The sequence below is a fragment of the Myxine glutinosa genome, chromosome 2 (assembly GCF_964187855.1).
Source record: "Myxine glutinosa chromosome 2, kmMyxGlut1.1, whole genome shotgun sequence".
NCBI classification, from domain to species: domain Eukaryota; kingdom Metazoa; phylum Chordata; class Myxini; order Myxiniformes; family Myxinidae; genus Myxine; species Myxine glutinosa.
This window is the reverse complement of record NC_136262.1, coordinates 98,110,800-98,124,961: the sequence shown is the minus strand read 5'-3', so window position 1 is coordinate 98,124,961 and position 14,162 is coordinate 98,110,800. Positions and strand designations below refer to the sequence as shown.

The window sequence follows — 14,162 nt, the reverse complement described above, 5'->3', positions numbered from 1 at the left end:
CACGATAACTTGAGAACGGCTAAAGGGATCTTAGTCAAACTAGGTGCAGGTACAGGTATGTATAATGATGTAAAGATTAACTGATTCGTTTTGGGATCAAGAGGTCAAAGGTCAAATATCAAAGTCTGTAATAGGTCTATAACTTGTAAACAGCTGAAGTGATCTAATTCAAATTTTGTACAGACATGTATAATGATGTATAGATGAACTGATTCGATGTTGGGGTCCCGAGGTCAATGGCCAAAGGTCAGAGGTCATGACAGGTAAAAATGTGATAACTGGTGAACAGCTGAAGGGATTTAAATTAAAACTTGATACAGGTATGTATAATGATGTAAACATGAACTGATTAAATTTTGGGGTCAATAGGTCAAAGGTCAGAAGTCGTGCAAGGTAAAAATGTGATAACTTGAGAACAGCTGAATGGATTTAAATCAAACTTGGTACAATTATTATAATGATGTAATAATGTGGCTGTAGGCATATCGGTCGACGTGGTGACGTCGACGATTGTTGTTCGAGTTAATATTGAATTTAGGACATACGAGTATCAATACAAAATCACAGAACTACATATTATCGAAAAGAGGTCGTTAACATTTTCAATGGATCTTCATTAGGTATCAGCACTGTACATTACATGCATTAAATTCCTGCTGTACATCAGCAGCCACTGCAGACGACAATCCCATGTCACAAGACAGGTTTGCTGAAATTTTGCAGGTGATGCAATTGCGGCTGACTTCCCACCTATTCGAGGAATACGTTCGATACGAAGTGCTGAAAGCTGATACATATTGCTTTGGCAACGCCACTCTACCCCGCCAAACCAGTTTGCAACTGTAGGCCCACGGCCCAGCACGGGTTTTTAACTCACGTCATTTTGTTCTCAGATTACTCTGGGAGGAGACGGAACTCACTAATAAAATCGGTGATCTATTGGTGATTACAGCAGCAGTTGTTGACAGCATTGAGGGCAGAAGAACTCATGTATAGGTTGTCATCATCACACTCTAAGTCAGTAGACTCCGGTATTCATGTGCCTGGGCCGGAGAACAGAGGTCAGGCAAGACCCACAATTCAACCACTTCAGCCAACGCAGAACATTTATGCTCACCAGGGAAGTGGACATGTTCACAATAACATCTTCATTCAGGGTCTCCAATCAAGCAGACATGTGATCACCGGGTCGCATGGACCAATTCTGAGGAGATGCTTGAGCGACAACAATGATTCCTTTCATGGAACAACACCTCTGGTTAGTGAAAATGTTGCTTTTGTAAATGTACTGGTAACTTCAACTTGTGAACTTGCAAGTTGTCTTAGATGCACACTCGCACATCTGAGCCATCCGAGCCTGAGTTTGAATCCTCACCCAGCTACAAACTATCATGTTGGCAGGCGAGCGAAGCATCAATGTGTGTGCCATCCCTCGGATGAATGTTTAACTCGGCATCCTTTCTACCGGTATTAGTCGGTGGATGTTAAATATCCTACGATCTCCTTGGCGAAGTGTAGATGTACCGCCATCTTGAACAAATTCCAAATTCCTATTACGAGCAATAGTACCCGCCCTAAGAGTAACCTATAGGAGGCACTGCATCAGTGACACAGCTGTTACCCCAGCCAATGATTCCACATTGATTCCATGTGCTGCAAACAAAAGAGGGAACCTCAAATTGTGTCCAATTAAAAGCTCAGTGAAGTGGAACAGCGATGAGTAATTTGCTAAAAACAATACCCAAGTACAGTCAAACCACAACGATCAGTATGTAAATAGCACCAGAGATATGCTAGATGTTGATCATTATGTAAATAGCTCCATATACGTGCTATATATTGATAATTATGTAAATAGCACAACAGACGTGCTATATATTGATAATTATGTAAATAGCACAACAGACGTACTAGATATTGATAATTATGTAAATAGCACCATAGACATGCTAGATATTGATAATTATGTAAATAGCACGAAAGACATGCTAGATATTGATAATTATGTAAAGAGCACCATAGACATGTGAGTTATTGATAATTATGTAAAGAGCACCATAAACATGTGAGTTATTGATAATTACGTAAATAGCTCCATAGACATGTGAGATATTGATACTTATGTAAAGAGCACTATAGACATGTGAGATATTGATGATTATGTAAAAAGCACAAAAGACATGGAATACCCAAGTGTGGACATGGAATACCCAATATTGATAATTATGTAAATAGCAATATAGACATGCTAGATATTGATAATTATGTAAATAGCACTATAGACATGCTCGATATTGAAAATTATGTAAATATCACTATCGACATGCTAGATATTGATGATTATGTAAATAGCACTATAGACATGCTAGATATTGATAACTATGTAAATTGCACTGCAGACATGCTATATATTGATAATTATGTAAATAACACTTTTGACATGCTAGATATTGATAATTATGTAAAGAGCACTATCGACATGCTAGATATTGATAATTATGTAAAGAGCACTGTAGACATGCTAGATATTGATAATTATGTAAATAGCACTATCGACATGCTCAATGTTGAAAATTATGTAAATAGCACTATAGACATGCTAGATATTGATAATGATGTAAATAGCACTGAAGACATGCTAGATATTGATAATTATGTAAATAGCACAAAAGACATGCTCGATATTTATAATTATGTAAAGAGCACCATGGACATGCTAGAGATGATTATGTAAATAGCACTATAGACATGCTAGATATTGATAATTATGTAAATAGCACTATAGACATGCTGGATATTGATAATTATGTAAAGAGCACTGCAGACATGCTAGATATTGATAATTATGTAAATAGCACTGTCGACATGCTAGATATTGATGATTATGTAAATAGCACTAGAGACATGCAAGATATTGATAATTAGGTAAATAGCACTATCGACATGCTCAATATTGAAAATTATGTAAATAGCACTATAGACATGCTAGATATATATAGATGATGTAAATAGTACTGTCGACATGCTATATATTGATAATTATGTAAATAGCACAAAAGACATGCTAGATATTTATAATTATGTAAAGAGCACCATGGACGTGCTAGAGATGATTATGTAAATACCACTATAGACATGCTAGATGTTGATAATTATGTAAATAGCACTGCAGACATGCTTGATATTGATAATTATGCAAATAGCACCTTAGACAGGCTGGATATTGATAATTATGTAAATAGCACGATAGACATGCTGGATATTGATAATTATGTGAAGAGCACTGCAGACATGCTTGATATTGATAATTATGTAAATAGCACCTTAGACATGCTAGATATTGATAATTATGTAAATAGCACTACAGACATGCTAGATATTTATAATTATGTAAAGAGCACCATGGACATGCTAGATATTGATGATTATGTAAATAGCACTGTGGACATGCGAGATATTTATAATTATGTAAAGAGCACTATCGACATGCTAGATATTGATAATTGTGTAAATAGCACTACAGACATGCTAGATATTGATAATTATGTAAAGAGCACTGCAGACATGCGAGATATTTATAATTATGTAAAGAGCACTATCGACATGCTAGATATTGATAATTGTGTAAATAGCACTATCGACATGCCAGATATTGATGATTATGTAAATAGCACGATAGACATGCTCGATATTGATAATTATGTAAATTGCACTGTAGACATGCTAGATTTTGATAAGTATGTAAATAGCACAAAAGACATGCTAGATATTTATAATTATGTAAAGAGCACCATGGACATGCTAGATATTGATGATTATGTAAATAGCACTGTGGACATGCTAGCTAGTGATAATTATGTAAATAGCACTATAGACATGCTAGATATTGATAATTATGTAAATAGCACTACAGACATGCTAGATATTGATAACGATGTAAATAGCACTATAGACATGCCAGATATTGATAATTATGTAAAGAGCACTACAGATATGCTAGATATTGATAATATTATGTAAATAGCACTACAGACATGCTAGACATTGATAATTATGTAAATAGCACCATAGACATGCTAGATATTGATAATTATGTAAAGAGCACTGTAGACATGCTAGATATTGATAATTATGTAAATAGCACTGTAGACATGCTAGATATTGATAATTATGTAAATAGCACTATAGACATGCGAGATATTGATAATTAGGTAAAGAGCACTGCAGACATGCTAGATATTGATAATTATGTAAATAGCACTACAGACATGCTAGATATTGATAATTATGTAAATAGCACCATAGACATGCTAGATATTGATAATTATGTAAAGAGCACTGTAGACATGCTAGATATTGATAATTATGTAAATAGCACTGTAGACATGCTAGATATTGATAATTATGTAAATAGCACCATAGACATGCTAGATATTGATAATTATGTAAAGAGCACTGTAGACATGCTAGATATTGATAATTATGTAAATTGCACTGTAGACATGCTAGATATTGATGATTAGGTAAATAGCACTAGAGACATGCAAGATATTGATAATTAGGTAAATAGCACTATCGACATGCTCAATATTGATAATTATGTAAATAGCACAAAAGACATGCTAGATATTTATAATTATGTAAAGAGCACCATGGACGTGCTAGAGATGATTATGTAAATAGCACTATAGACATGCTAGATATTGATAATTATGTAAATAGCACTGCAGACATGCTAGATATTGATAATTATGTAAATAGCACGATAGACATGATATATATAGATAATTATGTGAAGAGCACTGCAGACATGCAAGATATTAATAATTATGTAAATGGCACTGCAGACATGCTAGATATTGATAATTGTGTAAATAGCACTACATACATGATAGATATTGATAATTGTGTAAATAGCACCATGGACATGCTGGATATTGATAAATATGTAAATAGCACTACAGACATTCTTGATATTGATAATTATGTAAAGAGCACTGTTGACATGCTAGATATTGATAATTATGTAAATAGCACTATAGACATGCTATATATTGATAATTATGTAAATAGCACTATCGACATGCTCAATATTGAAAATTATGTAAATAGCACTATCGACATGCCAGATATTGATGATTATGTAAATAGCACGATAGACATGCTCGATATTGATAATTATGTAAATTGCACTGTAGACATGCTAGATATTAATAATTATGTAAATAGCACAAAAGACATGCGAGATATTTATAATTATGTAAAGAGCACCATGGACATGCTAGATATTGATGATTATGTAAATAGCACTAGAGACATGCTAGCTCGTGATAATTATGTAAATAGCACTATAGACATGCTAGATATTGATAATTATGTAAATAGCACTACAGACATGCTAGATATTGATAACTATGTAAATAGCACTATAGACATGCCAGATATTGATAATTATGTAAAGAGCACTACAGACATGCTAGATGTTGATAATTATGTAAATAGCACTACAGACATGCTAGACATTGATAATTATGTAAATAGCACCATCGACATGCTAGATATTGATAATTATGTAAAGGCCACTGTAGACATGCTAGATATTGATAATTATGTAAATAGCACCATAGACATGCTAGATATTGATAATTATGTAAATAGCACTACAGGCATGCTAGATATTGATAATTATGCAAATAGCACTACAGACATGTTAGATATTGATAATTATGTAAATAGCACTATAGACATGCTAGATATTGATAATTATGTAAATAGCACTATGGACATGCTAGATATTGATAATTATGTAAATAGCACCATAGACATGCTAGATATTGATAATTATGTGAACAGCACTTCAGACATGCTTGATATTGATAATTATGTAAATAGCACTACAGACATGCTAGATATTGATAATTATGTAAATAGCATGATAGACATGCTAGACATTGATAATTATGTAAATAGCACTATAGACATGCTAGATATTGATAATTATGTGAATAGCACTACAGACATGCTACATATTGATAATTATGTAAATAGCACGACAGACATGCTCGATATTGATAGTTATGTAAAGAGCACTGTCGACATTGCTAGATATTGATAATTATGTAAATAGCACCATAGACATGCTGGATATTGATAATTATGTAAATAGCACCATAGACATGCTGGATATTGATAATTATGTAAATAGCACTACAGACATGCTAGATATTGATAATTATGTAAATAGCACTACAGACATGCTATATATTGATAATTATGTAAATAGCACCATAGACATGCTGGATATTGAAAATTATGTAAAGAGCACTGTCGACATTGCTAGATATTGATAATTATGTAAATAGCACCATAGACATGCTGGATATTGATAATTATTATGTAAATAGCACCATAGACATGCTGGATATTGATAATTATGTAAATAGCACCATAGACATGCTGGATATTGATAATTATGTATACTAGGGCATGCCCGTACTATATCTATATCTAAAATTATATCCCCCCCCCTCTATTTACATGAAATGGTTTGGTCCAAAGCGAACGGCTTGCGAGTACGGTGACAATCCCCACCCTCTATTTACATGAAATGGTTTGGTCCAAAGCGAACGGCTTGCGGAGTTTGGTAAAGAAATCGCCATCGCGTGCACAAACGCGCAGGAAAGCGAATGAATCGCAAATTAGTTTTAATTAGTTTTAAAACATAGTTTAACGGCAACATAGTTTTCCAACGTGAAATAAATGAATACGCTCTCAAATGTGCCGTCCGAGGCAGAGTCTGTTCGCCACGTTCGGCACACGTGATAGCTCGCTGCTCTCTGATTGGTTGAATCGTTTTTTGGACATAGCTCGGTAACTACTTCTCCGATTAATATGAAACCTTGAAAAGGCACATCCTCGGGTCCCCAGCAATATACCTGGCAAGTTTAAAGTATATCGGACCCGTGGTTGTCGAGAAACAGCGGTCACAGACATACAGACATACAAACATACAAACATACAAACATACAACCATACACACAGAGATTACTGGAATTATAGATAGATAGCACTACAGACATGCTAGATATTGATCATTATGTAAATAGCACTACAGACATGCTAGATATTGATCATTATGTAAATAGCACTGTGGACATGCTAGATATTGATAATTATGTAAATAGCACAAAAGACATGCTGGATTTCGCCATAGCTGTCTCTGTTAAATACTCTCCCAGGTGAAGGCCAGTCACTTTAGCATGACGATCAGTAAAGCCATTATGGCTTTGTTAAACCTATCCACATGAGTTGTTCTGGGTTAAACACAGGATTACATCGAGAGATAGGGATGGCATCAAGGAGGGAATTAATGTGGATGATAATGTGTAGATAGAGGCCATGGAGAGATTGTTGGAATAGTACGATACTTGTAAAATAACCTTTATAGGTCTTGCAAACCCTGGTGTTGGCTTAAGGTGGGTTTTCACGGGACACGCGAACAGTTCGCGAAGGATGCGAATGTCGAAAAAATGGCAAAGTCCAACATTCGTATTTTAGGCTCCAAAAGTTCGCCAAACATGCGCGGGGGTTCGGAAGCGTCGTCAATTGTTCGCAGGAGTCGTTTTTTGTTCGGCGGGAATTTCAAACTTTTTTGAGTTAATTTGATGGAAATCCAGAAACAATACAACATATGTTGTTGTATTGACCTACTACCCTGAGTCCCAATATGGAATTCAAACTTTTTTGAAATTCCCGCCGAACAAAAAACGACTCCTGCGAACAATTGACGACGCTTCCGAACCCCCGCGCATGTTTGGTGAACTTTTGGAGCCTAAAATACGAATGTTGGACTTTGCCAGTTTTAGCCGCGTCGCAGACGCTGCTAATAGAGTGCCCTCTGCTGTTGTTGTTGTTCTTCTTGTTCTTCTTCTTCTTGTTCTTCTTGTTCTTGCAGAGAAGACAAAACCTCAAAGCTCCACCCATTCTGGGAACCATAGCTCCACCCATTTTGGGAGAGGCTTCATATAAACAAATATCCACCATTTTATTAACTCGCATAGCTTTGAGGCCTGTTTTGTAGGCCCGTGGTGTCTTCCTCTCTCACACAGTTTTATTTCAAATCAAATTCGATATATCATTTCATTTCTCACAGTCGCTAACATAGTTTTAGACTCGGTTGAAAAAAAACGGGAAGAAAATCCGATGAAAGTTGCCCTTTATAGAACGAAATGAATTCTCAAAGGCCTGTAACTTCAAGTCCATTGAGATATTTTTTTTTTAAATCGCGGCATGGTCAGTCATACACCGCCCGAAATAACAGACGGGAAAATGCCGAGATATATATATTTTGTTTAAATCGCGGCATGGTCAGTCATACACCGCCCGAAATAACAGACGGGAAAATGCCGAGATATATTAAAAATTCGTCCATTTGATGACAATCGTCACGATGAAATATTTAATTTATACGTCGTCACAATAATGTGGAGAGAGGAGCATAGCTTCGTTCACGTGTCGCCACATACGGGAAATTGCCGAGATATATATTTTTTTACATCGCGGCATGGTCAGTCATACACCGCCTGAAATAACAGATGGGAAAATGCCGAGATATATTAAAAATTCGTCGCCACACACGGGAAATTGCCGAGATATATTTTCACTTTGCACAAAAATAACATCAAGTAATCGAATCAATAGGAATGTCCTGTGCCTATAACATCGACGTTATAGGCACAGCTGCATCTAGGCATTGTGTAACATCGACGCGGCTTTTGTTTTAATTAAAACGTTTTGTACTTGTTTCGACATTCGCATCCTTCGCGAACCGTTCGCGTGTCCCGTGAAAACCCACCGTTAACGGTTATGGCACCTGGCTTTAGATCTTAGGGTCTTGAGTACTTAATGCACATAATGTACTCAACCTAAGTACAAGGGAACTGACATAGGAGGAGGCCATTTGGTCCATCATGCCTACACTTCTTTAACTCATCAATTCAATCTAACAGTTTGTCTACTTAATGACCAGTACAGCTAGAAGAACCACCTTTCGAGGCCATTTTCCCCACAGAGCAAGAGTTGGCCATTTTGGGGGCACCGTGGTCCCCTTTTTGAAGCAATGTTTTATGGCCGAATGCCCTTCCTGCCACCAACCCTGTTAGTCGCCTCTTGCGACACACAGGGAATTACCAGTGAACTGGTACTCAATGACCAGTACAGCTGACCTGCACAAAAGATAATTAGATAAGTATTTAGAGATTGCAAAAATACACATTTAAGTAACTGGAGTAGCTTAAGTAGTCAAAAATAAACGCACCAAAATACTTGCAAAATTAGATGAATTTTTTAAAATGTTTTTTATAATTTCATTTTTTGTTTTTTTATTTATTAGAAATTTGTTGACATTACATCCGATTGAAAAAAACACGACATGGAACGTTTTGGTATCTGTAGAGACCCATTCTTTGATTAATTCTTTCTAGGTTTCGCAGTTGAAAGGTATTACACCTCCACCGACCTCTATGGCTTGGGCGAAACCTCAGAAGGTGGCTTTTACCTCCGAGGCACCGAGCAGGGCCCTCGTTCGTCGAACACGCAACTTACGGCACACTACCTCCATTAGAAGATCAGAGCAGGAAGTGCCAGGTAAGCACACCCCAACTACATCTGAGGTGCCACAAAAGTTCCACTGAAAAAGAAAGTGAATAAAACTGTTGAAATGTAAACTAGAAAGCATCTCAAAATGCAAAGCCCGTCCACATGGGCTTTGTATTCAGACGTCTTATTCTTCTTCTGTGTGCTAAACATGACGAAAACAGCTAATGCAAGTACAAAATGAAAACTGACGATTTTATGCAGCCTTGACCTTTGACATTTTCATCTAAAAAAAAAAAAAGTCATATTCTAGCTTTTGACTGGTGAAGCAATTCAGTGAACCAAAATGCAGATTCTTAAAATTTCAGGTCAATCAGATGAATATTCATGATTTTATGTGATGCTGACCTTTGGCCAAAATTATTAATTTGTCTTCTCCATATTATCATAATAAAGGTTTGTTTAAAATTTGATGACAAATCTCAAATAGCAAATTGAAATTTCAGGTCAACTGGATGAAAATTGGCGATTTTACGTGACGCTAACCTTTGACCTTTTGCCAAAATTATTAATTTTCCTTCTCCATATTCTCATAATCAAACTTTGCTGAAAATTTCATGACAAATTTCAAATGGTAAAAATAAGTGATGGCCTGGACAGACACAGACAGACGGACAGACAGGCACACAGAAGTGATTGCAAAACCCCGTCTCGCACTGTGCGGGGGTGGGCTGATAAGGCACAAGCACAGTTGTTTTTTTTTGTCTCGTGTAAGAGCTAACATTAATCACAAAAAAAAAAAAACGGATACATAAAACATGTAATAAGGGGAGCGGGAGACAAGATGGGGAGAGAGAGGGAAGCACACAAGTACAACAGTAGAGAACACAAATATCGGGAGATCTGTGGGAGGGAGAGGGCTTGGGGGGAGAAGGCGTGGGAAGGGGGTGGGGAGTGGGAGGTAAAAAAATACAAGGACACTGCTAGGACTTCCAGGAAAGAGGTCGGTATTTCAAAAAAGTGGATCTGGGGTGAACTAACAGGGGTAGAAAAGATCAAGGTTTTGTATGGGGGAAGATAAGAGATGGTGGTGACCAGCTGTTTTAAAGACCTGGAGGGAGGAGTGGGACTGAAGAGAGTGAGGCAGTTTGTTCCAGAGGCCGGAGAAAAGAGGAATGAAAGAGTGAAGGTGAGCAGAGTCTTGATTTTGGCAGTTTCACCATTAGAGGGTTGCTGGCACATGATTGACCTATTGATTTACCGAGGCTACTCATCCTTCCATAAGGTCAGTTGGCAGTATGGTGGTTGTTATTCTGCAGATGGTGGTTGCCATGTCAACAACTCCGCAGAACACGGATGGTTCTCCACGCAGCAGCTACTCAGCGAGAGGCCCCCAAGCCACGAGGTTGGTTCGTTGACTCGCTCGTGACCTCCGGGTTGATTTTTGTAAATATCTGACAGGTTTTTTGAACCTATCAATTTCATCTGAAACGTGAAACACGAGTCTGAAGTTACAAGGCTGCATATTTATAAACTACCTACTGTTCTACATAACTGTGAGCTTCCATGAGCCTTGACCTCTGTGTAAGAAACGAAAAACTACATTGATTTCTGCCGGAAGATAACTTTTATGTACAACTATGATTATTCGTCATGAACAATAAGTTTTTCTGTGTAAAGGTTTCACCAAAACAATGGGCCTGTCGAGACACTGATGAATGACCTCAAAAGTCAACGAAACAAAACGAAAGTAGTATACTATTCATTTCAAGCGTGGTGTCGGTCCATTGAACCACCACTTCAAGTGTTAATCCTGGTGCATTATTTACAGGAGCAAGATGAGCTTCTGGCCTCTCCAAGGCATCGTCTGGAGCGCCGGGGGTCACCACTGGTGTTTGGAGATGATAACGTGCAGGAACAAGATGGTTGCTCGAAGCAAGATGCACAGACTGTTGTGTGCCAGGTGATAAGCTGTTGGTGTTCGGTCTGCTGTTGTCACAGCTGTAGTTCGCAAACACAATCCATGTACGTTACTCGGTAGAGAACAACTCAAGACCCAAAAAAGGTTGCCAAAGGCCATTGTACTTTCAAAGGCACCGCTATACTGAGGTAGAACCCCGTGGAGTCGACCACATTTGTTCTGTGGATCGTTCGAGGTGTTGGGACTGATAAGAGAACGTCAAACCCAGCTTAAAACCATGCAGTAGAAGGCAAGTCAAATGCTCTTCATCGTCATCAAACTAAAATACGCAATTTGGTGTCCGTCTGTCTGTCCGTTTGTCCGCTCGATACATTCGGTCGTTACTTAACCATTCTCAACCAAACTTGACAGGAGGACTAACTAAGGGTCACACAATGGAGGTTGTAGCGACTTAATTTGCCACCCTCCCCAAGAGTATCATCCGCCTTGGGTGAAATCCGTGTGAGGGTGTATATCCGTGGTAAGATAGCCAATCATGGCGTTTTTCCAAGGCTACTTCTAATAACAAAAGTATTAACAACACTCATGATAAAATCATAATTATTAAAACAAATAATATCCTGTCTCCTCAGGGGTTTTTTCTTCCTTGGACAAACACCGTGTTAACGTGTTTAAATAGCTTTTCATGGGCCACTCCAAGATATTATAAACCACAAACATGAATGATTATATCTTTTGAAACAGTCGCTACTGTTGTTTAACACTAAACCTAAAGCGAGGAGACTCATGGTGCGTTCCGTTAACAAGCTGCTAACTAGTGCTTGCCAAGCCCGCCGTTCATTATCAACGGTTTTGAATGGAGTGCTTGTTCGAATGCTTAAGCCACTTGACGAGCACTCCACAAGAAACTTGATAAATGAACACACCCATGATGTTCTAGAGGCCCGAGCCTAGATCTACTGTAATCTATATACTCCAGAGAGGATAATAACATGACCCTTCCTGCCACTCCCATACGGAGTGGGTGTACTAGTTAGTGAAATATAATAATTCTGTTCATCTTATCACAGATAGGTTCCTCAAAGCACAATTTGATGGGGGCACTGCAGTACATGACACCAAATCATATTGTGTTATCTCATCTTGTGAGCACCTTAGCTTGAGGTATTGTTGGATGGTGCTCGATAGTAAGCAATTCTTTTAATCTTCAGGAACAGTTCATCTCATGCATCTCATGAAATATACGTTATGTTGGTACTGGTGCTGCTCTGCATCTTACAGAGGGCAGATTGGTTGATGATGAAGACATACTCTGAACCAAAGCAGGAACAGTTGAATGAGATACAAGAACAAGAGTGTGTCCAGCTGCAGCGGGAGCTGGTCAGCAAACACGAGGTATGATGTAATCAGCAGCATCATATAAAAGTAGATGGTATTCATAGAATACTTACCCTGCGCAGTCTTGAGAAGGACTTGATGCAAGCCAACTCTTCTGTTTTTTAAGATGTTTTTTTAATCCAATATGGCTGCCAGACCAGTGACTGATGTCACTTTTATCAAACTATATTTCCCATGGGTAGTTGAACAATTAGTTAAAGATTTGCATTGATCGGTTAAGCAGTTTAAGAGGAGATTATTTTCAAAGATTTTTGCTTAGATCCAATATGGCTGCCAGACCACGTGACATATGATGTAATTTTTATCAACCTTTATTTCGGCTGTGACAGATAAGATCGGGCCGATTTCGTTTATGATTATGGGATTACGTTATGGGATTTTTATGATTTTGTGATTTCGGTGGGTTCGGAGATATAGAGGGGCAAAATTTTTCGGTTTTTGCAAGATGGCGCCTTTACCACTGAACTATGACGTCATAATTATCATTAAAATATTCTCGAGGAGGCGTTCCTATGGTGAAAATGTCGTGTGAATCGATCCAAGAATTGCAGAGAAAAATATTTATACTGATCGAATCAAGCATTGTATTTGCCGAATTATGACGTCATTATTACGGTACTGATGACATCATCATTAACATGTCTTACTCCCCAAGGGGAGTGCTTGACATTGAGCCATATTTCATTTTTTCCCATGGAGTGGTTTCGGAGATATAGAGGGGCAAAGTTTTTCGATTTTTCCAAGATGGCGCCTGTACCATGTGACCAATGACGTCTTAATTATCATTAGAACAATTCTAAAGGAGCTGCTCATATTCTGAAAATTTCGTGTTCAGTGGACTAACAGTTCCAGAGGAATTTTTTTTTCATACTGATCTGATCAAGCGTTGTACTGGTCAAATTATGACGTCATAATGGAAGCACCTATGACATCATCATTAACATATCTTATTCCCCATGAGGTGTACTTGACAATGAGCCATGTTTAAATTTTTTCCATTAAGTGGTTTGGGAGATAGAGGTGTAACGTTTTCCCAAAATGGCGCCCGTACCACGTTACCTATGACGTCATAATTATCAGCAAAAAAATCTACAGGCAGAGGCGCTCCTACAGTAAAATTTCACGTCAATCGGACCAATGATTGCCGAGAAAATGAATTTTTAAAATGCAGACACGGCACACGTACGGCACACGGCACACGGCACAAGGGACACGTACTCAACCGATTTTTTTTTTTTTTTTTTTTTTT

General features: G+C 37.6%; 1 protein-coding gene across 4 annotated transcripts in view; it reads left to right on the top strand.

Moving 5' to 3' along the window:
* Positions 1–896: 896 nt before the first annotated feature.
* The window catches only part of LOC137418564 (myocardial zonula adherens protein), a 47,832-nt gene continuing 34,566 nt past the window's right edge, over positions 897–14,162 (top strand). For 3 of the 4 annotated variants that reach the window (XR_010982663.2, XM_068104655.2, XM_068104654.2), the window contains exons 1-5: positions 902–1,258; positions 9,483–9,645; positions 10,914–10,999; positions 11,426–11,557; positions 12,797–12,910. Coding sequence is in view for 3 of the 4 variants with exons in the window: in XM_068104655.2 (XP_067960756.2) it covers positions 989–1,258; positions 9,483–9,645; positions 10,914–10,999; positions 11,426–11,557; positions 12,797–12,910 (765 nt within the window). In the remaining variant the exon portion in view is untranslated. Of the gene's footprint in view, positions 1,259–9,482; positions 9,646–10,913; positions 11,000–11,425; positions 11,558–12,796; positions 12,911–14,162 lie in introns of all 4 variants that reach the window. The other variant, XM_078771319.1, reaches the window with a different exon arrangement.